At 49.4% G+C, this 27251-nt stretch overlaps 1 protein-coding gene across 15 annotated transcripts in view; it reads right to left on the bottom strand.

Moving 5' to 3' along the window:
- Positions 1–2846: 2846 nt before the first annotated feature.
- Positions 2847–27251, bottom strand: part of CAMK1D (calcium/calmodulin dependent protein kinase ID) — a 498666-nt gene continuing 474261 nt past the window's right edge. For 5 of the 15 annotated variants that reach the window (XM_005564633.5, XM_074001023.1, XM_074001027.1 and 2 more), the window contains 5 exons: positions 24184–24296; positions 22174–22252; positions 13739–13826; positions 12612–12733; positions 8998–9623 (listed from right to left, as the gene is read on the bottom strand). In XM_005564633.5, the coding sequence (XP_005564690.1) occupies positions 9599–9623; positions 12612–12733; positions 13739–13826; positions 22174–22252; positions 24184–24296 (427 nt within the window). In that variant the 3' untranslated portion in view covers positions 8998–9598. Of the gene's footprint in view, positions 9624–12611; positions 12734–13738; positions 13827–22173; positions 22253–24183; positions 24297–27251 lie in introns of all 15 variants that reach the window. The other 10 variants (XM_045361844.3, XM_065519970.2, XM_065519969.2 and 7 more) reach the window with 3 other exon arrangements.

The raw sequence follows: 27251 nt of genomic DNA, 5'->3' as shown, positions 1-27251 counted from the left end.
CCCTAATAATGGTGCTGTTCCAAACGTTAGCTGATGTGATCATGTCACTCCTCAGCTCAATAACCTTCAATGGCTCCCAGTCACTCACTAAAGTCCAAATTTCATAGTTTGGAATTCGGTGACCTGCACAAAGCCATGAGACACAAGAATGGCCTTTGGTGTCAATCAATCAGAGAGGAATTTGCGACTCTGCTCACAGCTACGGGTGGATAAATATCAAACCTTTCTGAAGCCACTTGGATAATCAGGGCGCCTTCCCTATTGAGGGCTGGTGGTGAAATGAGACATTGAAAGGAATGCACAGGGCACAGTGTCCAGGACACAGTAAATGGTCAATATGTGACAGTGTTAGCTCCAGAAGTTATTGTTGATGACAATGACTCCAGTGCCCCTCCAGCCCACCTTTCTCTCTCCTCCCAAGGTTTGCTCACACCCTCTCTTCTGGCCCAATGAACGATGGACTAGCCCCGCTGAATGCTGCATTCCCAGCCTCCAAGCTCTCCCTCACATTGCTCCTATTCAATCCTTCCTGTCTAAACTCCCCCCTTCCTCCCAGGCTTAACTCAAGTGCGTGCTGTTTTATGCAGTGTTCGTTGGTAGGATTCATGTCAGATTGACTTTGGTTTTTTTCAGCACGAATGAAAACGCTTGGATATAAGGGGTGCTCACAAATGTTGAGTGAATGAAGGAATGAATGAATGAATGAATGAAAGCTTATGACTGTGTTTGGTGGAAGGGCAATGATGGGAGCCTGTAGGGGGAATAGATCAGGGAGGATCATGGGTTCCAAGGGCGATGAGGTCTCATGTGATTGCTGCCAGTCATCCCGAATGAAAGGCAAGACTTCCTGGGTTTCTTGGTGAAGTGAGATGGGGAGGCCAACCCGTTTCCTACAGTGTGATGTCTAATGAGCTCTGTAGAATGCTTTTATATGCACCAGCCCCCTAGTGATAGTTTCTTGAAGGTTAATATACTCTTCAACTCGCACATCCCTACACAAGAGGCCAGATGAACTCCTTCAGAGCCTGCTCGATTCTGAGCTCTTAGCTGAAGCTTTCTCCAGCTGTGAAAACCTGCTAAAAATTTCCCATTGGCCCACAGCTCACAGCCTAATGCTCAAGGCCCGCTGGGCCCGCCAAGCCAGCAGGCCCCCATACAGTGCCTTTGTATGAATTGGATGGGGGAAAAAAGGCATCTTTTCCCCTGAGCCAGGGTGCATGGCTTGGCAAGCAGGATGTGGACTGGAAATCAGAGCTCACCACTTCCCTTAGCTTGAAGCCCTTACATGGTACTTACACACATATGTACTCTCTGTGTTAGGAAGAAAATGTGTAATTGGGGTGCTCTTTTGGGAATTACACATTCTGGGGGCTCAGCACAGGTGTTGCAACCAAGTATGTAAAATGTGAGGCTGGGCACAGTTCCTCTTGCTCAGTCTTTCTTGATCTAAAGAGCAGTGGTCCAAGCCAAGTGCATACATATATCTAAGACCACATCCAGCCCAGCCAAATTACTCAACACACAGGTGAACTTTCAGAATTCCGTCATCAGAATCTCTCTCTATGAAACCGATTTTTTTTTTTTGAGAGTCTTACTCTGTTACCCAGGCTGGAGTGCAGTGGTGCAATCTCAGCTCACTGCTACCTTCACTTCCTGGATTCAAGCAATTCTCCTGCCTCAGCATCCCGAGTAGCTGGGATTACAGGCACCCACCACCATGCCCTGCTAATTTTTGTATTTTTAGTACAGATGGGGTTTCATCATGTTGGCTAGGTTCGTCTCGAACTCCTGACCTCGTGATCTACCTTCCTTGGCCTCTCAGAGTGCTGGGAGTACGGGCGTGAGCCACCCGCCCAGCCTATTTTGATGGCATAGTCACCCTCCTTGGGGGCAGAGAGGGTCAGGGGGATTTGGGTGCACACGATTTGTATCTCCTTTTTGCCATCGTTATGTTCCATAAAACTTGCAATAACGACATCACGTATTCACCCACTGAACGATAGCTTTGTATTGATACAACTCACCATTAGGGTCTGGGCTACAGAAACAAGAATCAACCACAAAAGAACTAGACATCAGACAGTGGGCACTGTGTTTCTTTTGGGCTCATAGTCTTTTTTCAATAAGGCCCACCCATGCTGTTTTCATCTGATGCTGGCTGTGTGGGACAGTTTTAATTTTACATTTCTATAACACATGTCCAATTCATTTTTTTTCTCCCTACACAATCCCTATTTGGATTGGAAGAATTGTCTGGTCATCAGATCCGAGCCCCACAATACATTTGATGAGTTATGAGCTGTAGTTCCTCCTCCTGCATCTTCCCCAAACCCCCACAAAACACAGCGGCCAGCCTTCTGCCTGGGAAAAAAATCTTCCTCTGGGCACTGAGCGTACAGGCTATGCCGAGGAAATGGAAGAATGTGGGTGTGTATTGCTGAAGCCTGAGGCTGCCAAGCCACCCATGACTCAGAGGCGCTTCCTGGGAATCAGCATTGGCTTCTCCTCCACATGACTTAGGAGTATCGAGTTAGTGCGATTTGAGTTCCCAGGCTCACCTCCAGCCCCCTTCTGTAGCAGCAGGGAAAAGGGGAAGCTTTCCTGTCCAGTGATCATGGAACCTGGGCACCTGTCCCCAACCCCAAAGGCACGATGTGCCGCCCCTTCACCCATCCCTGCCACTCCCTGCTCACTGGGGAGGCGACCTGAAATATTTAAGGGGGACTCCATGAGTTTTGGGGGGTCTCAATTCAAACTCCTTCCTTCAAATCCAAACTTCAGGAAGCAGAGGAAAGGTAGAGACATTGAAGCTCCACATCCTTCTCATTACAGACAAAATGAACATCTGAAGGTGATTAATTGTCTTTATTGGAGGAAAACAAGAAGTCATCAATCTCATTATCATTATGATAGAAATCTTGATATGTATACATGATTGTCAAGGCAGAGAATCATTTGCTACATAGACCCATGAACAATTTTGCAGTGCCGCAAACCTACGGGGGTTAAACTTCTTGCAGAGTTTATTACATGCACGGAATAAATTCACAGTTTCCCTTCTTTTGAACAAACATGTTTTTATGGGAAAATTGAACCAATTGCCAAGCCTGGTAATAGTAGATGCGGGGACATTCCTGGTTTTGACGTTGTAATTTTTGGGGAAGCATGCTCACTGTGGGGGGAGCTGAAAGAAGGGAGATTCCATCATGTGTAGTGATGAAAGCCAATTGAGAAATTGTTCCAATGTTGATTCTGGACAGAGAGTACCTTTGAGGTCTTCTCACCTGAACGTGGGACTAAGATAAATGTTCTCTGAAACATGGCACCCCATCTCCCAAAGCAAAGACTCCGCTGCAGCGTCGCTGCATTTCTCCCACCATTTGGATGGCATTTCACGTCCCTCTGACAGGGCCAAGTGCCCCGGGAAGGACAGTGGCGGGCGTCAGGGCCGAGAGACAAACATCCGAGCTGATGTTCTTGTTATTTTTTTAGCTCTCTGGCAGCCTGGCTGCCAACCACGTCCCAGGGCCCCTGTGCCCCGACGTGCAGGGCTTCCAGGAGAGCCTGGGAATCTCAATCTGTCTAGACTAAGATTTTCCTGCGAGAAGCAATTTAACTAGAGTTTGGGGTTTCTGAGCCGCTCTGAAGACTTATCTCTAAGACTAAAACCAACTCCTCCTCATGTTCTTTTTTCCTGTCCATAAGAAAATAAAATCACCGTTAAGTAAAATAACATGGCAAATCATCAGAAGACATAGTAATCGTATGAGAAGTTCCCCGGAGACAAAAAGGTTAAAAAACGGATATGGCGAATGCAGAAGCGGTGTCAGTACAAAGGGCGAATGCAATCGTTTGTCCCTTTATACAGACACCGAGAAGCCATTCCACAGTTTGCTTTGTCCACAAAACCAGACTCGGCAGCCGCATGCTGAGCGTTTGGCTTCCAAATGCACAGCCTTTTTGGGTTTGCAAAAGCGGAGGTCCCAGAGCCACAAACTGAGCTGCTCCTGCTGGAGGTGGCGGGGAAGTCCGGGAAGGGCTGACTCCTTCCCACTGACTCTGGAGGCATCGGGAGGTGGCCGGGCCTCGGCCAGCATGCAGGACTGACTTCACAGTGGGGCTGGGGGCCCAGGCTGCAGACCGTGATGCCCTGGGACCACCAAGCAGGTGCCCGTGAGTGGGGCGCGGGCCCTTCTCTTCCTCAGACCGCCTGCCTGCTCCCCACAGTTGAGGATGTCAAGCTAACTCATCCGCACACTCCTTTTCTTGGAGTCTTCAGGAAAGAAACCCTCCTTTTAGGAGTCTGTTGGAGCTTTTCTATCTCCACATTTTCAATTCTGAACATCGCAAGACTGGAATACCTTTTGCAAATGTCAGGCACACCTGCAGCCCCGACCTAGGACCAGGTGCCCCTCAAAAGGGTGGTGGATCACATACAGGTATATACATCTTTTTTTTTTTTTTTTTGAAACAAACTGAACAGTGTTTGGTCTGGAATGTGTTTAAGGAAAAGGCAAAGTTCGCAGAGTGTGGGTAGACAGAATGGGGAAGAAGTACAGTTTCAGAAGAACATGCAAAGGTTTCGTGCACTGGCTGAATTCGAGTGCCAGAATTCATTTGCCAGAAGTGATTGTGCAAACCTGGGAAAGAGGACGTCTTATTTCTGTTTATGAAAAACAGGGGGAGCTTCCCTTTACCGGCGCTTGCCTTCCTTTCTCATATCCAAAGGAATCCCAGTCATGCGCTTGTGAAATTCCGCAAAGCAGCGAGTGCTCTGGCTGAAGCTGAGGCAGTGGCCCTACTTCTACCTTCAGCCCTAGAGCAATGGTTCCACCGTGGCCTCCCCAGTGCGAAGACTCAGTTCTGGCCGGCCCAGGTTCTGGGGCAGAGGGAGGGGCGAGGGGCCATGATGCTTTCAAAGCTAAAGTCTCCCTGCACTGGGATATCATCTTTCTGTTTAAAACTGCTCATAAAAGAGCAAGCCCCAGTGGGTTAATCGGGTTAAGCTGTCATTCCATAGGGGAGAGGATCAATTCACCTTCCAAAGGGGATCACCTGGGCTCCCTCCATTCCCTCCACCCCGTGTGCCTGCTGTTCTTGGCTTGTGTGCCTCCCACCTACAATTCATCCGGGGCATGCTGGACACTAGGGTAGACAGATGAGTGGGATGAGTAGGAGGTAGGTAAACTGAGTCCGGGGCTCCCTAGGCCAGATTCCTTTCATCCGACTATAGATGTTTCCTATGAGCCCCGCCTTGACCAGCATGGCCATCTTTTTCTGAAATGGAGTTTTGCTCTGTCACCCAGGCTGGAGTGCAGTGGCGTGATCTCGGCTCACTGCAACCTCCACCTCCCGAGTTTAAGCGATTCTCCTGCCTCAGCCTCCTGAGTAGCTGGGATGCCAGGCACGTGCCACCATGTACAGCTATTTTTTGTATTTTTAGTAGAGACGGGGTTTCACCATGTTGGCCAGAATGGTCTTGATCTCTTGACTTTGTGATCTGCCCGCCTCGGCCTCCCTAAGGGCTGGAATTACAGGCGTGAGCCACTGCGCCCTGCCCATCTTCTTTTGCTCTATCCTGACTGCCGGGGCCCTGGACACTACACGAAGAGCTAGCTGGAGAGTGAGACCCTCTGAAAGGCCAGCGGGGGCTCAGACGCCCTACCCCATTCTCAAGGTCAGATGCTGGAAGTGACCAGAATTGTGGCCACCGTCAAGAACACAAAGCCACTCTTCCTTTTTTTGACTTTGTATGGCATGCTTTGCCATAGTTCTTTTCTTTCAAAAGGAGACCTGAAGGGGGAGAATGATGTTTTCTAGTCTCCGACAGAGGCAGGGGCAGGAGGAACTGGTGAAAACCAGCCACTGCGCGCTGCCAGAGCCATGCACGGTCCTGGGGGTGGCCGTTTCTCTAACACAGCAACCTCGTCTCTCCTCAAGGGCTTTTGGTGGTCATTGCACTTCTCCTGGGTGTGCCCTATGCCTTTGCACCACTTCATTCTGAGGCTCCGGACCTGTGCGCCTGCTGGGAAGCAGAGCTGTAGGGAGGCAGAGAGCTGCCCAGACTGCAGACTCCAAGGCCACCTCTGTGAAGAGGGCCAAGCTGCTGGCCTGTTGGTGCCTGCTCACTGTTTGTCTCAATGAATGAAACTCCTCCTATTGCCTCACGTATGAGATGAAGATCCGGGAAGCCAGGGAGCCCAGACAGGCAGCTGAGGGAAAGGCCACTCCAGGCCACTACAACACTGAATATTCCAAGTAAGGAAAAGAGAATCCACGTGCTCTGAGAAGGGATAGTGACCACATGGGGGGACTTGGGCTCAGGAAGGAAGCCTGCGGTGGGGTCCATGCGTCCACCCTTAGCCTCAGCCCAGCACCCTGGGTGCGCGTAGGAACGCTCAGCCGCTCTGGGTGGAATCTGACCTCGGCGCGGGTCCTAGGACTCTGCGACCCCATTTGTCAGACCTTCACGAAAGGCACATTCTAGGTTTTCTTCCTGTTTTCTAATAAATCATACCAAGTGCAGGGCAAAGACAACGTCTGTCTTTTTACCATGAGAGCTCTCTCAAAAGCACAAGAGCTCCTCTCTTTCTAAAACAATAGGAAATTAACTCAAGCCTGGTGGTATCGGGACAGTACCGGTTTCCTGACGTCATTCTCAACAGTCGACTCTTGGGCTGACACCAGTCACTGCCTCCTCGCACGACGTTGTTGAGAGCTGGCGTGTGACAGGCCAAGCACGGCCAAGAACTGACCCGGACAGCGAGGGGGACACCTGCCCCACGGCTCACCTTTCAGAGGTTCTGCACTTTTCGGGTGAGGGATACTTTCAAACTAAGTGCATATAACATGCACCACATATACCTGCTCCTGAAACTACTTCAATCACCAGTGATGGAACTCAGCTTCAAATGCTGCTTTCTGAAAGCAAATGGTTGTATATAGCACACAGCACAAAGGGCTATTCATCACTATTCATGCACTCATCCTAGGTACCAGATTCAGGTGCATTTTCAGCGCCTGCAGCCTTCTATTACTTTCTCATGCACTGTATGAACTCGAACGTTTCCAAGACACTTGTTAGTAAGCAACCGCCTGGCTCTCCAATACTGCTTATGACAGTCATTCATTGCATGGCCAACTCAGGTGACACCTGCGTAACTGGTTCTAATGTCATCTTATAGACCTTTCCAGGGTTTTGAGGTTTTGCAGAGTGACAGCTTGGTTTTTCACCCTGTGAGCATGTGTGGCAGATGCCAGGCAGAATTCCTGCCAAGCAGTGGAGCGCCTGTGAAGTGTGCGGGGACAGGGTAGACCAGCTGCCTGTCTTCCCAACTGCTCTTCTCTGTGCCTGCACTGCCATTCTCAGGGAGCAGGATGGAGCTGTTGCGCCTAGTAACATTGTGTGTGTGTGTGTGTGTGTGTGTGTGTGTGTGTGTGTGTGTGTTTACTGGGAGGGTTGGGAGGGGGTATCACTCAACATTCAGCCTGTACACAGTCAAAGGTGTAGAAGTGACAAAGATGACTCAGCCAACAGGACTTCCCACGACTGGCCAGCCACAGGAGGAGGGCTTGAGGACACAGCCAGCAGTGTCGCTGGGTCATGATGGGGCAGACCTGCCGGGGCACCCTCGTGGACTCGAGGCATTGGATGGGCCTGAGAGCTCAAGCAGGGACACTTGCAGGACCGGCACTTGAAGCCACCTGCCTGGCTCTACAGGGCAGCCTCCTGGAAGCCTCCATGAAATGCAGCTTTCCCTGGGCCACACACTGCCTGGCTCCACAAGGGCGAACAACACGGCCTGGTTTGCCCTGGATATTCCTGGTTTTGGCATTAAATGTCCACAGCCTGAGAAATCCTTCAGTCTCGGGCAAATGGGGCGTTTGGTGACCCTACCACCATGTGTCTTTGATTTTAGACTCCCCTGATCAATGGGAGGGCTGCAAGCACCGGCTGGGCCTGGCGGAGGTGGTCTCTGGCCATCTCTGTGGTGGCCGGAGTCCTATTAGCCTGGCAGGGCCCCCTCTCCTTACCACCAGAAATGGATCCTTTCCCAAGGCTGCTTCCCTCCCTTCCTTCCCTTGGAAAACATTCATGTGAGAAGAGGGTAAAAATGTGGAGAAAGAACTTTGTGTTGGAGGCCATGTGAGGTGTAAGATTAGAAACGCATTTTTTTAAAAACCACAGAGAAAGAGATGAATTTTAAAACTGCATAGCTGAGCTTTCATCTGCTACCTCTCGTGAGAAACGAGGGTTCTGTGTGGGCCCACTTTCAACAGCACGGCAGCTGGTTCCCTTTGGAAGGGAGGCTTCTGTATCTCTGCAGTGTGGGCATCTCACTTACAGCACGTTTGACCTGTGAAGCTGAGCGCTGTGTCTCGGCGGGGAGGCTTCTTTATTTCTGACTGTGGATGGCAAGAGGCCTCTGAGGCCTCTGGTAGGTGTGGGTTCTGCTGGATGGGCTGCCAGCAAAGGCTCTGTGCAGATGATCCACCAAAGCCCCCTGCAGAGAAGAGAGTCTCGTGGAACTGAGGGGCCCCTCCTCCCGGGGAAGGGGAGAGAAAGAGAAGGAGTATAGGTGAAGTGCACTCTTAGCCTCGGAGAGATTCCTGATCCTCTTATTACATTTTTTTTTTTTTTTTTTTTTTTTTTTAAGACAGAGTCTTGCTCTGTCGCCCAGGCTGGAGTGCAGTGGTGCGATCTCGGCTCACTGCAAGCTCCGCCTCCTGGGTTCACACCATTCTCCTGCCTCAGCCTCCCGAGTAGCTGGAACTACAGGCATGTGCCACCACGCCCGGCTAATTTTTTGTATTTTTAGTAGACATAGGGTTTTACCATGTTGGCCAGGATGGCCTTGATCTCCTGACCTCATAATCCGCCCGACCTGGCCTCCCAAAGTGCTGGGATTACAGGCATGAGCCATTGCGCCCGGCCGATCCTCTTATTAGAATTTTAAAAAATACCTTTAAATTCTCCTTGGAGGAAAAACAAATCTCTTAAAGGTTAACATAAAACTACTATTAAAGAGGAAAAGATACAGGTCATGTAACTGAGAGATACAGTCAAAGGACATACTTCTTAAAAGGAAAAACAAACCGTAATGCACAATATTTACCAATATTTAAATAATCCAGTTGAAACCTTTTTTTTTTTTGTCATTAATGAAAAAACACACCATAGACGGTTACCTACACTGAGAAGAGTGGAAACGATGGCGTTGGGGGAGAGGAATAAGAAGGTCCGTTCGGTTAGAGCTTTGCAAGATTCGTATATACAGCACCAGATCCTATGAAATCAGCGCCCCTCGAGTCAGTACAGTTTGTGAGAAATGAACACTTCAGAATTGCAGTAGAAAATATGGCCATAAAAAAACTTCGGTCTTCCAGTCCTATGCAGGAAGGTGCACCATGCAAGGTGGGGTCTTGCTGGAGAGGCTCGCGGCACTGGCGACCCTGGGGCTCCCCATCCCCGGCCCCGCCCCTGGGCCCCACCTCCAGGGCCAGTCACTTGCTTCCAGAGTGCACTGCCGTCACAGTGGTGGGCCTGGGTCTCCGCTCGGCTCCAACTCCTGAGACCCCCGATGAAGAAGAAATGAAACTACAGAGCGTGGAAGGTGCCAGACCTGCAGGGAACAGCAGAAGCGGGCTTCAGAGTTTCAGAGGTCAGTTCTCACCCCGCTTCCCCCTACCAGGCATCACAGGGGCTGGGTTTAGGTCAGGGGACTCATTTTTTTTTTCTTGAGATGGAGTTTCACTCTTGTCACCCAGGCTAGAGTGCAGTGGCATGATCTCGGGTCACTGCAAACTCTGCCTCCTGGGTTCAAGTGATTCTCCTGCTTCGGCCTCCCAAGTAGCTGGGATTACAGGGGCTCACTAGCACACTGGGCTAATTTTGTACTTTTAGTAGAGATGGGGTTTCACCATGTTGGCCAGGTTGAGCTCGAACTTCTGACCTCAGGTGATCCACCCACCTTGGCCTCCCAAAGTGCTGGGATTCCAGGTGTCAGCCACCACGCCCAACTTGAGGGGAACCAAATTTTTACCCATGTGACTCTCTATTTTTACCTACCTGTGGGAAAGCCTTTGCGATGTGTTCAAAATGCTTTATTCTTAGACCTCTCCTCTCCTTTTCTTGGTATAATTTTAACTGCTTTGTATTTGAAAATGACATGGTTTCAACACTGTGGTACAACAGGTTCCATGTACTGAGAACTTAAAATGTAGCAGGCGCCAGGCTAGTGTTGACTATATACTGTCATCATACGAACTGTTCACTTCTTACAATAGTTCTGTCAAGTAGGTATTTTAAGAAGGAATAAATAATGATACCACCTTCCTACCCTTGATTGGTGTGTTGTGTGTACTCTTGGCTAGAAAGCATTTTGTGACGCAGAGCACTTTGAAATAAGGGTATGGTGGCTCATGCCTGTAATCTCAACACTTTGGGAGGCCAAGGTAGGCGGATCGCTTGAGTCTCAGGAGTTCCAAACCAGCTGGGGCAACCCTGGGTCTACAAAAAATACAAAATTTAGCCGGGCATGGTGGTACATGCCTGTGGTCCCAGCTACTCGGGAGGCTGAGGCAGGAGGATCACTTGAACTCAGGAGGTTGAGGTTGCAGTGAGCCATGATTTTGTCACTAACTCCAGTCTGGGTGACAGAGAGTGAGCGAAAGAGAGAAAAGGAGAGAGGAGAGAGGAGAAAGGAGAGAGGAGAGGGGAAAGGGGAGAGGGGAAAGGAGGAGAGAAGAGGGGAGGGGAGGGGAGGGGAGGGGAAGGCAGGGCAAGGCAGGGAAGGCAGGGCAAGGCAGGGCAGGGCAGGCCAGGGCAGGGGAGAAGAGGAGAGGAGAAGAAAGAAAGGAAGGAGGGAAGGAAGGAGGGAAGGAGGGAAGGAAGGAAGGAAGGAAGGAAGGGAGGGAGGGAGGGAGGGAGGGAGGGAGGGAAAGACAGAAAGAGAAGAAGAGAAAGAAAGAAAGAGAAAGAGAAAGAAAGAAAAAGAAAGAAAGAAAAGAGGGGAAGGGGAAAGGGAAGGGAAGGAGAGAAGGAAGGGAAGGAAGGAAGGAAGAGGGGAGGGAGGGAGAGAAGGAAGGGAAAGAAAGGAAGGAAGGAAAGAAAAAGAGAAGAGAAGAGAGAGGGAAGGAGGGAAAGAAAGAAGGGAAAACAAAAGAAAGGAAAGTAAAAAGAAAAGAAAGAAGAGCAAGAATAGGGATGTTCACCTATTCCTGTGTGAGCTCAGCAGTCCCTGGCCTAGTGGAGTTCCTGAGGCTGCACTGAAGCCCTCCCCCAGAGGACGTGCAGGCATCAAAAGCCTCGACATGAGAGGCCTCAGCTGCCACTGAGCTTCTTGGTGCAGGCCCCCGGGGAGTCTGTGTGCTCAGACATGGGGACAGCCATACAAGGAATGTTCCCGATGGGCTTCGCTGCCAACGCCACTGTATGAATCTGCAAAGAAGGGATCCATCGTGGGGTTCCCTTTGAGCAGAGCGTGGAAAAGATTCAGAGTGAAAGGGGAGCGTGGATCTACGGTATGTCAGGGGACACTCACAGAGATTTCTTGGGAAAATGTAAGGGCTGGATGGTCCCAAATGAGATGGGAAGATTCCTTAGAGAGGAAGGGAATCCTTTTGTGAACCAAATGGGAAGGAGCGTGATGCCCAGGGTGAGACCAGGCTGCAGGGCTGCTCCACAGTTAGGGAGATCAGGGCCACTGCTCTGACGTGGAGAGACCCACGGGAAGGGCCAAACAGGAGGTTATTTCCACAGACAGAGGAGGAGTTGGGGAGAGAAATAAGGAGAGTGTAAGTGTGCCTTCGATGATGGAATAGTGCATGCAAAAATGAAGGACAATGAAATACTATTACTTTTATTGCAAAGTCGATGCACTTCATATAAATGAGCTCAAATTATCATTGTCTGCATCCAAAATATATACATTATGGAAGTCAGGGACGGGAGGCTGTCCTGAGGCTCTGCTGTCCCTTCCTCAATCCGCAAGAGTGACTGCATGATGAGAGGTAAATCAGAGGGAAGGACGGAGATGGGAAGGAGTCTAGGCCTTTATCCAGACAGACAAGGCTGCGAGGACTTGGGCCCTGGACTCCTCAACTGTAAATGGAAATAGCAATACCTAGGGTTCCGCAAGTGTTCAATGATTTATTTATTTATTTTTTGAGAGGGAGTCTCACTCTGTCGCCCAGGCTAGAGTGCCATGGTGCGATCTCGGCTCACTGCAACCTCCGCTTCCTGGGTTCAAGCGATTCTCCTGCCTCAGCCTCCCGAGTAACTGAGATTACAGGCGCCCGCCACCATGTCCTGGCTAATTTTTGTATTTTAGTAGAGACAGCATTTCACCATGGTGGTCAGGCTGGTCTTAAACTCCTGAACTCAAATGGGCCTCCTGCCTCGGCCTCCCAAAGTGTTGGGATTACAGGCGTGAGCCACTGCACCCGGCCCAACGATTACATGTTAAAAAAATGTCCTAGGGTCGCACGACATGGGATTAAGTATAGAAAGCGCCTGGCAAACAGGAGGTGCTCGGCAGAGGCCGGCTGCCTCCTCTCCACCCCAGGCTCGTCTTCAGTGTCAGCTGAGGGATTCTGGTTTTGCTACATACGCACAGTCTTTTTGGCTGGCCAAACTGAGGCTGCTCGAAACACTTGCATTGGAACTGTCCAGGCTGCTGCCGAGGTGTAGCTTTCTCATATGTCTCACGACGGCCGTGGCGTTGAACGCTTGCTGAAATTTCAGAAAGGAGAAAGGCAGACAAATATTTCAGCTCATCAGAAAAGACTCCAATTGTGTTCTCTTGTTTATCACGTCAGCCTAAGCATTTCAAACTCCTTACATCACGCTCATGCTACTCAAGAAAGAGGGTTGTCCCTTCTTCCAAAAGTACACTGATTTATTAAACCCTTTCCCCAACTAAATACGTTAGAGACTTAAAATATTTTCTTCTGACATCATAAATACATAGAACAAATGTAAACCAATTCTCTCTGTCATTTAAGAGATGTGACCTTTAGAAGAACAGGCATCTTATAATACCTTAAAAATGTGAGATTTGAAACTAGTTTTTATTTTCCTAGTGTTGGTACTTTTGTCTGAAAGATTTAGGTTGGAGTAAAAGTAATGGCAATTTTAATGGAAGAAACCGCAATTACTTTTGCACCAACCTAATAATAGCATTTCCTATGAACAAAGCAGGCCAGCAAAATTAGTTTTGTTTTCATCCCATCTTTCACCATTGGCCCTAATGGCAAAATAGCTCTGAATTGCCCATGCTGATTGGAACACGGAGGGCAGGTTAGGTGATCAAGAGATTGGGAAGCTAGGTAATCAACAGATGATCACAAAACCTCTGTGGTTTAAATCTGTCAGACTTTTATCAGCAAACATTGATGAGCTGAACTCAGATTTCCTGTATTTTTCCCCCTCCGTATCGCTTTAATAAAAGTCAACTATTCAAAGTTCTAGCAAGATGAAGAAAGACAAGGGTGATGTTGGTTAAGAAACAGCAGATGAGGAAGAGCTGGCACTATGGCTGTTTTTGATCACACAGGGAAGTGTTGAATTGCACACTCCATCTCTCTTACACTGTAATAGTCCAAGTCTTCACTACTTGTGTTTAAAATTAGCAAAATTATTCAGGTGAGGTTCTGGGGATTTCAGAAATGCTCAGATTGGAGGGCCAGTGTCACGAGGGGGTTAATCCGCGGGGAATTTCGTACACTTCACACTTACTCTCCATTTGCTCTTGGCGAAGTTCTTCCGGATCTGGGCGCTGACGGACTCATGGATGTTTTTGTTGAGGGCTGTGTCACCAGCGATCCTGAAACAGGCAAAGGCGCTTCTCTGAAGTACTTCTGGGCCCTGACACTGCGTCCCATAAAGGGGACTCTCACCTTAGCCTCAGGAGAGCCAAGGCCCAGTCGGGGACAGGGTGGCTGGCCACTGCCCTTCCAGGCTGCTGATGTCATCACCTGGCCATCCCCTAAACCCACCCATTCTTATCCCTCACCCCAAAGTCCTATCCCAGCTTCTACACTCTGTACCCTCCCCAGACCGGCCAGCACCCTCCTGGTCGACTACTCCCTGGCTCTCCCTTTTTCTTTCTTTGACCCCAATTCCTGCAACATCAGAATCCACAGTGACAGTGTTCTCCATCCTTCTCCCTCCCCCTCACCCCCTGTGCCTCCACACAAGCTTTGGAGCCACAATGCACCACCTCCGAGGTCTCACACTTGTTCCCCAACTGGTCTCACCACCAGACCCCTTCCTAGCCTTGCTTCCCAGCTTCCTCAGACCCGAGGTCCCTCCTCTCTGCCTTCCCCAGGGGCTCAGGTCCCAGGGCACCACTCACACTTGTGGGCTCTCAGCTTCATCTCAGCAGAGCTGAGCCCTGCCATATGCTGCTCGGCAACACCTGCGAGGCCATGCCCCCCACCTGCTCCGTGCTGGGTGACAGGATTCCCAGCTCCACTCAACCCCGCCTGGTGCATCCTCCACCCCTGCATCTCCTAGAAATTCACAGAACTTCAAGGACGGCATCCACTCGGCATTCACCTGAGCCCTGGCAGCCCCGGGTAAGCTTTGATTTAACTCTAGCTGATTGCTGAGCCTGCCACGAGCAGGGAAGAACTTAGGTTTGCTCCTGGCCTTCTCTCCTGACACTACCCTCCATCCCACTCTTTCCTCCCTCTGCTGTCTCTTTCTTGGGTCTTACAGCCTCCCCCTCTCTCTCGGCTCACAGTCTCCAGGCTGAGAACTACCTGGCAGTCTCCCAGCTCTTCCCTCCCTCACGCACGCCCTTCTCGATCACAGCCTCCTCCTCTGCCTACAGGCAGCCACTTGGCCTTTCCCCCAGCGCCGCTGCGCTCTGCTCCCAGTCTTTCCTGGACTTTGATCCTTCCCTCTTCCCTTCCCTCTAAGCGTCAAACTATTCAATTCTGGGTTAGTAGTATCTGACACCTAAGAAAGAATTTCATGAATCTTGCAGAGGTTAAGGGGATCAGAGTCAGGGACCAATTTTACAGGCTGGAAGGTAACTGGTAAAGGGAGGAAACCTCTCACCCCTCAGACACTGACTGCCCTGGACACAAAACAGCCCAGACACGGCAACCTGTCACTTCCAACTACTTCAGGAGATGAAAGGAACGTAGCTCAGGCATATTCAGACAAGAGAGCATCCCAGCCAGACTTCCTTTCCCGTCAGGACTGCAAACAGGGTGGACAGAGTTGATATAAAATCGGTGCCAGGCTGGCCTAAGTTTAGAATCCAGGCTGATGTTCCCAGCCCAAAACAACTCTCCCCCACCACCTTTTCCCAGCAGGGCTGCAAACACGCAGCCAAGAGGACGCGCAGGAAATATGTTAAGCGAACCAGGTTTCCATTTCCAACAACTGTCAACTGCCTTCCTTCCCAGACACATATTCCTGAAACAGAAACAGTGTATTTGAATGGGCAACTACATCTGAAACAAGAGTAACAAGACAAGGAGGATGAGAGAATGGGAGATATCCTGATGAAGATTTTTCTCCTGGAGAGGCCAAGGGAGCGATTCCTCCTGGACCCTATTGAAAAGCTACATCCTGAGACAAGGATGCCAGTCCGAGCTTGCAGTGGCCAGCTCTTTCTCAGAAACGACAAGGCCAAAGCGGTGGGGAGTCCGGAATTCCTCAGGCTGAGCACGGCTGCAGGGCAGAGCCAGGCTCCAAAGCAAACAGGCTGGTGCTGGGGTCGGGGAGACTCTGGGCCTCGGGGTCCACCTGTCTGTCCGCAGTGTGGTCTCAGACACCATGGCCCGCGGCCTGCTGCCTGTACTCTGTGTCCCATGCTCTATCTGTGGGTTCACAGGGGCCCAGATGTAAGAAAACAGAAGCTTCTAATTATTTTAGAAATGTTTCATGCTCATTTCCCACAGTCCTGGGCTGTACAGCAGTGGGGAGTCCAGCTGGGCAGAAGGTGGCCCCCAGGCTCTGTGTCACACCGTCTTCCTGCAGCAGTGCAGCCACCTCAGGCCACAACAGCACACCCTGGCCCTCCTCAGATACAAGCTGCAGTGACAACAGTGACCCCTGCTCATGATAAGCTGGGAAACTTGCAATAGTAACATCAGGACAGCGCTGATGCTCAGTGTCACTAACTTCAGCACGCTTCGCCAACAAAACCGGTGGCATGGAGTCTAAACATTGGAAGGGATCCTAGTGGTCAATGCTTCTGATACAGCAGGATGCTTTAGAAATCTGTATACACACACTTAGGCAACGCTATAGGTGAACATACTTCATTCATGTCTCCCTTGCTTTTCTGTTTTCTTGTTTTTGTTGTTTTTTTATTTTTGTTTTTTTTTTTTTGAGATAGGGTCTCACTCTGTCGCCCAGGCTGGAGGGCAGTGGTGCAATCTTGGCTCACCACAACCTCTGCCTCTGGGTTCAGGTGATTCTCCTGCCTGAATCTCTCGAGTAGCTAGGATTACAGGCATGCGCCACCATGCCAGGCTCATTTTTGTGTTTTTAGTAGAGACAGGGTTTCACCATACTGGCCAGGCTGGTCTCGAACTCCTGATCTCCAGTGATCCGCCTGCCTTGGCCTCCCAAAGTGCTAGGATTACAGGCATGAGACACCACACCTGGTCAGTTTTCTGGTTTTAACACCTACAAGAACAATGCAGATGGCATTTACATAATCACACCTTTTACAGCCTATCCCACTATCCACTGCTCGCGGCCCATAGCATAGTCTCCCTTGCCTTTCGTGCTTTTGTGTTTTGTGTGTGGTGTCTTCTACCTTCCTGGCTCTGAGTCTGTGCTTTTCCATCCACCTGCTCAAGATGGGCTTGGTGCTGCCTGACGTATATCCAAGACAGCACTTGCCAGTCCTGGGCCACCTCCTAATTTCTACAGCCAACCGGAGCTCAGGTGCCTGGAGTCCAGAAGACAGGAGCGGAGGTTCGGTGAACATTCAGGAACATGAACTTGGCTACTTGGTTAGGCCACAGTACCCAGATATTTGGCCAAATACTAGCCTGATGTTGCTGGGAAAGTATTTTTGAGATGACATGAACATTTCAATTGGTAGACTTTGAGTCAAACCGACTAGAGTCCATGCCACGCGTGGACCTCGTCCAATCAGTTGACAGCCCTCATGAAAAACAGGAAGAGGAACTGCTGTCTCCAGGCTGCCTTCGGACTTGAGCTGCAACATCAGCTCTTCCCTGGGTCCCCAGCCTGCTGCCCTGCCCTGCAAATGTTTGATTTGCTGGTCCCCACAACTGAATGAAACAGGCTTAAATCCTTAAAATAAATTAATCTCTTGCTCTCGGTGTCTCTTTCTTATCACTTCAGTTTGCTTATCAATGAGCCTAGAGCTGAATGCTCAGAACCACTGAGCTGGTGGAATGAGCTCTGGCCAGGGCTGCCCTGTAACGGGGCCTGGGTTCCCATCCTGGTCCTGGCCATTCCCTACACTGTGGCCATCAGTCAGCAGCCTGTTGGGACCTGAGCACACACCACAGAGAGAACGGCCATCCTCAGTGAAAGGGGCGGGAACCATCTCCTAAGAGGCCGGCTGCCTTCCAAGGGGGAGCTTTGAAAAGAGCCCTCTCCTGTCTGGACTGGTCTGGGCGCTAAGGAAGGTGTCTGTGATTGCCAAGGCCTCCCCCGCCCTTGGTGGCCCTGATGAAATTGGAAGAGCAAGTGTGGAATAAGAGATGATGCTCTCAGGGTGTTAGGGATGTGCAGAGACCACAGCTTCCAGAATGACGCCGCTGATGAGGCGGGGCCCCCGGAGGAACGACTCCACATTCCGCCAGCTCTCACCTGAATCTGTGTTCTCCTTTTTCCTGGCAATTTTACATGAAAGAGACAAGTCTATCATAAATGCAGGCAAGCGAGAGTTTCAGCAACGCGTAGGTCAAGTGCATTAGTTTTCATCATTTTCCAGGGTTTGACTTCTTGGGAGGTTTAAAATGTACTGTAGGCTGGGCACGGTGGCTCACGCCTGTAATCCCAGCACTGTGGGAGGCTGAGGTCAGGAGATTGAGACTATCCTGGCCAACATGGTGAAACCCTGTCTGTACTAAAAACACAAAAAATTAGCTGGGCGTGGTGGCGTGCACCTGTAATCGCAGCTACTTGGGAGGCTGAGGTAGGAGAATCACTTGAACCTGGGAGGCAGAGGTTGCAGTGAGCCGAGATCACACCACTGCACTCCAGCCTGGTGACAGAGTGAGACTCTGTCTCAAAAGAAAAAAAAAAAAACAAACTGTACGGTAAAAATGATAAAGCACTGATAGGCTCACATGCTGTGACGTCTTGTGATGTGACATAGGCTGAGGACTCGGAAGTCTTTGTCTCTAGCTTGACCTCTTTCCTGGACTCCTGACTCAGTCAGCAGAGCGCCCACCATGGGTCTCGACTGAGACGGCTCCCAGCACCTCTGGTCCAGTGTGGCCCAGGCTGAACTCACTCTTCCAAGCCTGCCCCTCCTCCTAGCACAATCATCCCCCCAGGCCCTTAAGCTGGAAACTTGGAAATAGTCCTAGACCCTTCTCTTCCTCACCTCACCCTGCCACTGCTCTGCCCAAACCCCGTGGCTTCTCCGTCCCTGACAGTCACTCACAGTCCTCCCCGCCCCGCCCCATCCCTGCCATGCTGCCCCGCGCAGGCCATGGTCAGCCTCCTCTGGGCCATCCCCCTTTCCGCCTCTAGGCCGCACCTTCCAGCCACATTCCCACACCCCATCTCCCACCAGATTGGGTTTTCTAAAATCAAACCTGAGCACCCTGCCTAAGAGATGTCAGGGACCCCACTGCCCAAGGGAAAGGTACAAATTCCTTGGTAGAGTCATCAATTAATGGCAGCCTGTAGGTATCACAGACGTGTCCGGTGCAACGCTTCTTCTTTGTCACACGTATTATCTCACATAACCCCTTGAAAAGTCCTGCGGGGTCTGTATTATTGTTATTCAAGATCTGAATCTACAGGGGCAGCCCAAAGGGCTTAGAAGCTCATCCACATGGGTAGTGAGTGGTGAACCCAGGACTTGAAGCCAAGCAGGCCAGGCCAGGCCAGGCCGCTGCCCTGCCTGCAAGTTCCCACCCTCCTTCCCAGTCTCATTTCCTGCCTCCTCCGTCTTCTCCTACTCTGGAATACCACATGTTCATGGCACCATGAACACACGTGCAGTTTTCAGCTCCCATGTTGTAGGCCCAGATGGTCATCTGCCTGGAATCCACTCCTCTTCCCGCTGGCCTGGGGAAAGCCTTCTCATGGTGTGGCACTCGGCATGGGCACCGCCTCCTGCTGGGCCCTCTGTGCCCCTCTCCCAGCCTCCTCAGGAAAATGGACCTCTCCCTTCTTTGTTTTTTCCAAAATGTTTGGTGAAGGACAGAGCAGGTGTTAACTGGCCTTTTTCTTACCTTCTACAGAGCAAGTATGGATTATCAACAAGCACTAGGCTCATAACCCTCCCTTTTTTATTGAGGTCATTTTCATTCTTTATAAGATAAATCTCAAAGTCTTTCAGCTTTAAAGGTCTAATGTTTATAAAGTCAGAAAACCATTATTACCTTTCTCGTCGCATACTTTTGACTACAGCCCAAAGTGACTTAAACAAAATCAAGACGATACACAATCACAACTGTCCACTTCTTCAGAACATTCTTTCCTTCTCCCCCAAGCCTTTCCTTTCTTCCTCTTTTCTTCTCCTTCCAGTGTGATGGTGAAGAGAATTCATTTTGGAATCAGATAGTTTTGACTGGAATCCTGGCTTTGCTATTAGCTAGCTGTGTAGTCTCGGTTAAGTTAATTTATCTTTTTTTTTTTTTTTGAGACGGAGTCTCCCTCTGTGGCCCAGGCTGGAGTGCAGAGGCACCATCTTTGCTCACTGCAAGCTCTGTCTCCCAGGTTCACGTGATTTCTAGGCCTCAGCCTCCCCAGTAGCTGGGATTACAGGCACACACCACCATGTCTGGCTAATTTTTGTATTTTTAGTAGACATGGGGTTTCACCATGTTGGCCAGGTTGGTCTCGAACTCCTAACCTCAAGTGGCCTACCCGCCTTGGCCTCCCAAAGTGCTGGGATTACAGGTGTGAGCCACCACTCCCGGACATCTCTCTATTTCTTTATTTCTGAAATGAAAATACAACTTCACAGGGTTATTATGAAGGAAAAAAAGAGAATACATTAGCGCAATTAGCCCAGGGCTGGAATATAATAGACAGTCAATTAATGACAGGTGTTATACACTGAAATACTGTGAAATGGGGTCAGGACATTGCCTGTGAGCAGGTCCCTTTAGAAGGCTGACCAGCACACAAGACCCCAGGGGAAACGCTACAGAGGATGGCGGGGTACACAGGGGGATGGTTTTCTGGAGTGATTTTTAGGGGGATTTTCTCCTGATCTCAAGGTTTTGTCTATTTATTTTCATTATCTTTGGTATTTTATGACTCTCGGCATTTGTTTCACAATGGATGCTTGTGGTGCTTACATAACAATCACTACAGGCTGGCGCAGTGGCTCACACCTGTAATCCCAGCACTTTGGGAGGCTGAGGTGGAGGGATCACCTGAGGTCAGGAGTTCGAGACCACCCCGGCCAACATGGCAAAACCTGTCTCTACTAAAAATACAAAAAATTGGCTGGACATGGTGGTGCCTGTTAATCAAAGCTGCTTGGGAGGCTGAGGCACGAGAATCCCTTGAATCTGGGAGGTGGAGGCAGCAGTAAGCCGAGATTGCAGCACTGCACTCCAGCCTGGGTGACAGAGCCTCCATCTCAAAAACAAAACCAAACAAAAAAGCAAAACAAAACAAAACAATCGCTACAATTAACTTAAGCATTTCTGATGCACCAGAGGGTTTCTGTGCTAAACCCTCTACATGCATTATCTTTGGTATTTCTTATGTCAGCCCTGCGAATTAGGTATTGCTATTCTCATTTTAATAACAAGGAAACAGAGGCTCACAAAAGTGTAAACCTAGCATTGCAGCTAGCTGATAGTGAAGCTGGTTTCTAAATTAGTGGCACAAAAGCAAGGTAGCCTCACGCCCACTGCTGAAAATGTGTAGAATACCATGAACTAACTATCAATTAGTCCCTCTCGAGTTGAAGAAACACAAATATGAAAAGCATCTTAAAAGGAAAAAAAAATGTAACTTCATTTAACTACCTAATAATAAACTCAAGGAATAAAACTCTGATCGTAATGCCTCATTGGACGATTACCTTCAATATCTCTAAAGACTTTCTGTAAAGTGCAAAAGTCGCGATCTTTTGCTTACTGATACGGTCTGGCTGTGTCCCCATCCAAATCTCATCTTGAATTCCCACGTGTTGTGGGAGGGACCTGGTGGGAGGTAATCGAATCACGGAGGCAAGTCTTTCCTGTGCTGTTCTTGTGATAGTGAGTCTCTCACAAGATCTGATGATTTCATAGAGAGGAGTGTTCGCCTGCACAAGCTCTCTCTTTTTGCCTGCTCCCATCCATGTAAGATACAACTTGCTACTCCTTGCCTTCCACCATGATTGTGAGGCCTCCCCAGCCATGTGGAACTGTGAGTCCAGTGAAACCTCCTTCTTTTGTAAATTGCCCAGTCTTGGGTATATCTTTTTTTTTTTTTTTTCCCTGAGACACGGTTTCGCTCTTGTTGCCCAAGCTGGAGTGCAATGGCGCGATCTTGGCTCACTGCAACCTTTGCCTCCCAAGTTCAAGTGATTCTCCTGCCTCCGCCTCGCAAGTAGCTGGGATTATAGGCGCAAGCCACCATGCCCAGCTAATTTTTTTGTATTTTTAGTAGAAATGGGGTTTCACCGTGTTAGTCAGGCTGGTCTCAAACTCCTGACCTCAGGTGATCCGCCCACCTCGGCCTCCCAAAGTGCTGGGATTACAGGCGTGAGCCACCGTGCCCGGCCTCGGGTATGTCTTTATTAGCAGCGTGAAAATGGACGAATGCATATACTAACTTCTCATGGTGCTTCCGGAAGCTGTGTCCTGGGGGCACAAGAGTTCAAATGCTGGCTTGGGGAGAGGAGGAAAGTCACCGGCCAGAATGAAATGAACTTTGTAATAATCCTGTGTGGATTTCATAAATGACAATAGCCTACAGGAAGTTTCATGCCCCTCTGGGTGGCATTAAATGGCACGGTCTGCTGAGCAGGTGCTTTTCCTTACCATGGGTGCCGAGCTGCCTGCTCACACGTGTATCTTTTATTTGGGTCCTTCTCCATCAGGTTCCGAATGAAGTCTTTTGCTGTTCAAAAAGAAGGCACAAGGGAAGGAGTCACTTCGCGACTTGAGATGTGACAATTATGATTCCACCAGGTCTTCAGGAGTGCGTGTAGCATGAAAAACATGAGACCAGCCCTCCACAGAGACTACTGTACCTTGGACACAAAGGCACCAGCATGTGGGGAAAAGGAAGGCTAGGGCTTGGCACTCTAGGGTGACCCAGTAGTGAGGAGGCCGCCTGTGACCCTGACTTCCAGCTCCAAGGCCCTTACTTCTAGTGGCTAGTGATACCTTCGGTTGAGAGGAGAGAAGTATCTTTGTAATCATGTGCCTCTAATTAGGCCATCACTGCCTTAGAGAACTGTTTTGGTGACATCATCTCCATATGTTAGATGTGGCTGAATCAACTAAACCTGCTGAGTGCCTGCTTAGCCTACCAAGTCCTGAGCTAGGTGCTGTGGATACCAAGCCCCAGAAAGCACCACGTGTGGCCTACTTGGGCTATTACAAACCCTGGAGCAGGCAACTGCAAAGCAGTGAGCTGTGCCCTGCTGGGAGAAGTGGGGAGTACCTGGCAGCCCAGGAGAAAGGATGGCCCAGAAGCAGGAGACCCTGGGAAAGTGAGGGGCCGGGTGGCAGAACTGATGACCTCATGGGTCAGGTCCAAAACCTGCTGCACTGCAGGGTGTGGCCCCTCAATGCCCACAGGACTGGGCTTCTGGGGGAAGGCTGTGCTCTTCTGAGGTCAGAAGGAAAATATTTCCTATGTGGCTCTTTCCTGTAAGCCTTGTACAACTATACTCTGGGCCCAGGTTTTGGATGATTGAAGATGAAACCAAGGCATTTCCACTCAGGAGGAAGTAACACAGATAATAAAATGGTCTCTTTGAATAGCTCACAGAGACCATAACACATTGTCCCATTCATGATCTCATTTCATCCTTCTGCTATGCTCTACGGTAGATGGAATATTGTTACCAGTTTCATCTTACCAGCGAGGAAACTGAGGCTCAGAGAGATTTCATTAATTTACACAGGCCTTGCTTTTGATCTTTATCCCTGAGGAAGAACAGTGAACTTCCCTAGGAATGTTTCAGTGTGGCATTTCAAATCCCAGCTCTGCCACTTACTAGTTGTATGATTTTGGTCAAGTTATTTCACCTTCTGGAGCCTCGGTTTCCTCATCTGTCAAATGGGGATAATAGTAATACCCGCCTGACAGGCTGTCCTGAGGACTGAGTGAGGTAGCACACATACAGAGCGTCTTGTGCTCAGCATACAGTCAGCGCTCAATAAATCTTAGCTACTATTGGTTCACTCCTAGAGCACCCAGAACAGGGCGTGGCTAGGAGAGGTGGATGAGTGGGTCCCCATCTCTCAGCGTGGCTCGAGTCAGATGTCCCAAGCTTGTCCTCTTTCTTTGCAGGTCAAACCCAAATATGTAGCTCATGAAGCTTCCTGAGAGCCGTTGTGAACTGTGTGCTGTGAGGGTGTTAACACCCCACAGTTCATAGGCTGAAATTCCAACCTATGTGATGGTATTTGGAGATAGGACCTTTTGGGGGTAATTAGGTCATGAGGATGCAGCCCTCATGAATGAGATTAGTGCCCTTATCAAAGAGACTTGAGAGTTCTCTTGATCCTTTTGCCATGTGAGGATACGGTGAGAAGGACACAGTGAGAAGACAGCAGTCTATGAACCAGAAAGTGGGCCCTCACCAGATACTCAATGTGCTGGCGACTTGATCTTGGACTTCCCAGCCTCCAGAGCTGTGAGGAATAAATGTTTGCTGTTTGAGCCACCCAGTCTATGGTATCTCGTTACAGCAGTCAACCAAGACAGGACCCTCAGGACTGTTCTGAGCCGCCCACGGTCCCCTGGGCCTGTCAGGGTCATGTGGTCTGGGTGTGTCGCAGGGGCTGCCCACTGGGAGCTGCCTGTGGGAGACCTACCAGAGTCAGAGATGTCATCCCAGTAGGGAGAGTCAAACTCATATTCTGCCTTGAGGATCTGCTCAAAGAGCTTGGAGTCATTTTCATCATAAAAAGGAGGGTAGCCGCAGAGCCTGGAAGACAAAATGGAGTAAAAGCTGGAACATCTGCATATCCAATGTGGTGATTTGACACTTTGCCTGGAAGGAAGAGACATTACCAACTGAGTTAAGAAAATCTGGCAAAGCACCGTGGCTCACACTGGTAATCCCAGCACTTTGGGAGGCCAAGGCAGGCAGATCACTTGAGGCCAGCAGTTCGAGACCAGCCTGACCAACATGGCGAAACCTCGTCTCTATTAAAAAATACAAAAAAAAAATTAGCTGGCTGTGGTGGCCGGCGCCTGTAATCCCAGCTACTTGGGAGGCTGAGGTGGGAGGCTGAGCAATGACCCAAGACTGCACCACTGCACTCTAGCCTTGGCGACACAGTGAGACTCTGTCTCAAAAAAGCACACATCCCACAGGCATAGGCAGCACAGGAGTAAAACTGCGATGTCATGAATAGCCAAAAGGGTCAACTCAGGTCATGATCAAAGGTAAATATAACTATCGAAGTCCCCCTTAACTCTGCACAGAATTAACCACAGAGTCCCAGACACCCTAAAAACCTACTGGACAGCCTTCTTCACATACACGTTATTGATCTTACTGTCTGTAATACTGTTCCTAACAGAGGATGAGCTGATGGAGAAAACCAACAAAATATATGTTTAATATCCGTTTCAGGGCCCTTCCAGGTTCATTTTATTTCAGAAATCATCAGAGGAAGAAAATGAAATTTTATGACCTTGAGTATCAAGTTGCCACAAGACACCATAACCTGCACATTGTCACGCACATAACCTGCACATGAGCACGCTGCCATGCCCAAACTGGGTACGTGGAGGGTTGTGGTTCTGCCCACTAACATGCAGTAAGTATTAGCAGGGCTGACACACGTTGTAAGACTGCAATAGCATAATACTACCCATTTTGCCATGGAACCATTTCAAGGTTGATTTTTAACGGATCATATTGATGCTGGTGCAAGTGACTTCTAATTTAGAGTTCCGGTGGGACAACAGTCATCTGACACATGTAATGGGAGTGGAAATTCTCATTAATTAGACCCACTACAATTTGTTCCATAAAATCATGGATTCTCATTCCAGTTCTGAAATCAGTTTCAATGCTACTTTTACCACTGATGCATTTTTTTGGACCAAAATTTCCTTCCCTGAAAACACGAAGGGCTGGCCTAGAAAATTCCTCATATTTTTTCCAGCTTGAAGATACTGTGGCTCTGTGATTCAGTTTGGCTGGCTAAAACACTCAGGAAAAAACCTAGAACATGCTTGGGGCCCATGTGGAGGCAGGGGCTGGCCTTGGTTGGCACTGGACGGCCAGGAAGAGGTGGGCCTAAGGCTGCAGGAAGACGGTGCTTGATTCCAGAAGGCCAGGGGCAATGCTGCGTGGTACAGAACTTGCTTCTTGGGCTGCGACAACCCAGAGGCTGGCAGCCATGGTGGCAGTTTATTTATTTATTTTTTCTTTCTTGAGATGGGAGTCTCCCTCTGTCACCCAGGCTGGAGTGCAATGGCGTGATCACAGCTCACTGCAACCTCCACCTCCTGGGTTCCAGCAATTCTGCCTCAGCCTCCCGAGTAGCAGATTACAGGCGCCTGCCAGCATGTTGGGATAATTTTTTTTTCTTTTTTTTTTTTGTGAGACGGAGTCTCGCTCTGTCACCCAGGCTGGAGTACAGCGGTGTGGTCTCGGCTCACTGCAAGCTCTACCACCCAGGTTCACACCCTTCTCCTGCCTCAGCCTCCCAAGTAGCTGGGACTACAGGCACCTGCCACCAAGCCCAGCTAATTTTTTGTATTTTTAGTAGAGACAGGGTTTCACCATGTTAGCCAGGATGGTCTCGATCTCCTGACCTCGTGATCCACCCGCCTCGGCCTCTCAAAGTGCTGGGATTACAGGCGTGAGCCACCGTGCCTGGCCAGTTTTTGTATTTTTAGTAGAGATGGAGTCTCTCTATGTTGGTCGGGCTGGTCTCGAACTCCTGACCTCAGGTGATCCACCCTCCTCGGCCTCCCAAGTGCTGGGATTACAGGTGTGAGCCACCACCCTTGTCCCATGGTGGGAGTTCTGACCCAAACAAGCCCTGAATTGTATCACATAGATCAACATAGCCACAGCCTAGGGACTAGTCTAATGAGAACAAATTAACAAGAATCAACAGACTGCAGGACTGCGAGGGATTAGACTGTCAGCACATAAGAAATGCAATACAGGTTGGAAACACAACCTTGGTACCGCCATTCCTCAGCTGTTCCTCCCGTGGGACGCGCATCGCCAGCCACCGCTGCGCAGGGGTGTGCCTGATGACATTTTTAAAGGCTGTGAGACATTCTGTGGGCCCAGAAGAATCAAAATAATCTCTCCCCACAAGGTTGCTTTAGGGGCTAAGAGCCTGGAAAATTTCATTTCTAAAGATGTGCTGCTTTTGGTGAAATGAGCAAGAGCCAGGGCTTCCGAAACCACCAGGCACATAGCTCACTGCCCGCGGAAATCCTGGAGCTCTGAGATGGGTCTGTCCATTTCTCCCACGATGAGGATTCAGGCAAAATGAAATGTGCATATTAGGAAACGCTGACAGAACAAAATGTTAGTTCATCTTGGAAAAAAACCTAAATTCTAGATATGTGAGGTTTTTGTTTATTTACAACCGCGTGTGTTTTTCTTCAGGGTTTGGCTTTCTTTGCAAGGAAAAAATTCTTTAAGAAAATTCCGAGAAACATTTATTCTCCAGGTGCCAATTTTTTTAAATGTATATTCCAGTTTCTTCTGGCCTTAGCTCTTTTTTGTTTCCGAGTTTTCGTATTATAGGATATTGTGTTTGTGCAGCTATACTGAGGACACGGGAAAAGGAAATGGATTGAGCTTGGAGCCTAAGTAAGTTAAAATTAAGAGAAAAGATTTAAAAATAAGGATGTAAAATAACAGAAGGACAAACAGAAGTTACAAAATCTTCCTTAGATC

Source organism: Macaca fascicularis, chromosome 9 (genome assembly GCF_037993035.2).
Source record: "Macaca fascicularis isolate 582-1 chromosome 9, T2T-MFA8v1.1".
Lineage (NCBI taxonomy): Eukaryota > Metazoa > Chordata > Mammalia > Primates > Cercopithecidae > Macaca > Macaca fascicularis.
This window is presented reverse-complemented; position numbering and strand designations above follow the sequence as displayed.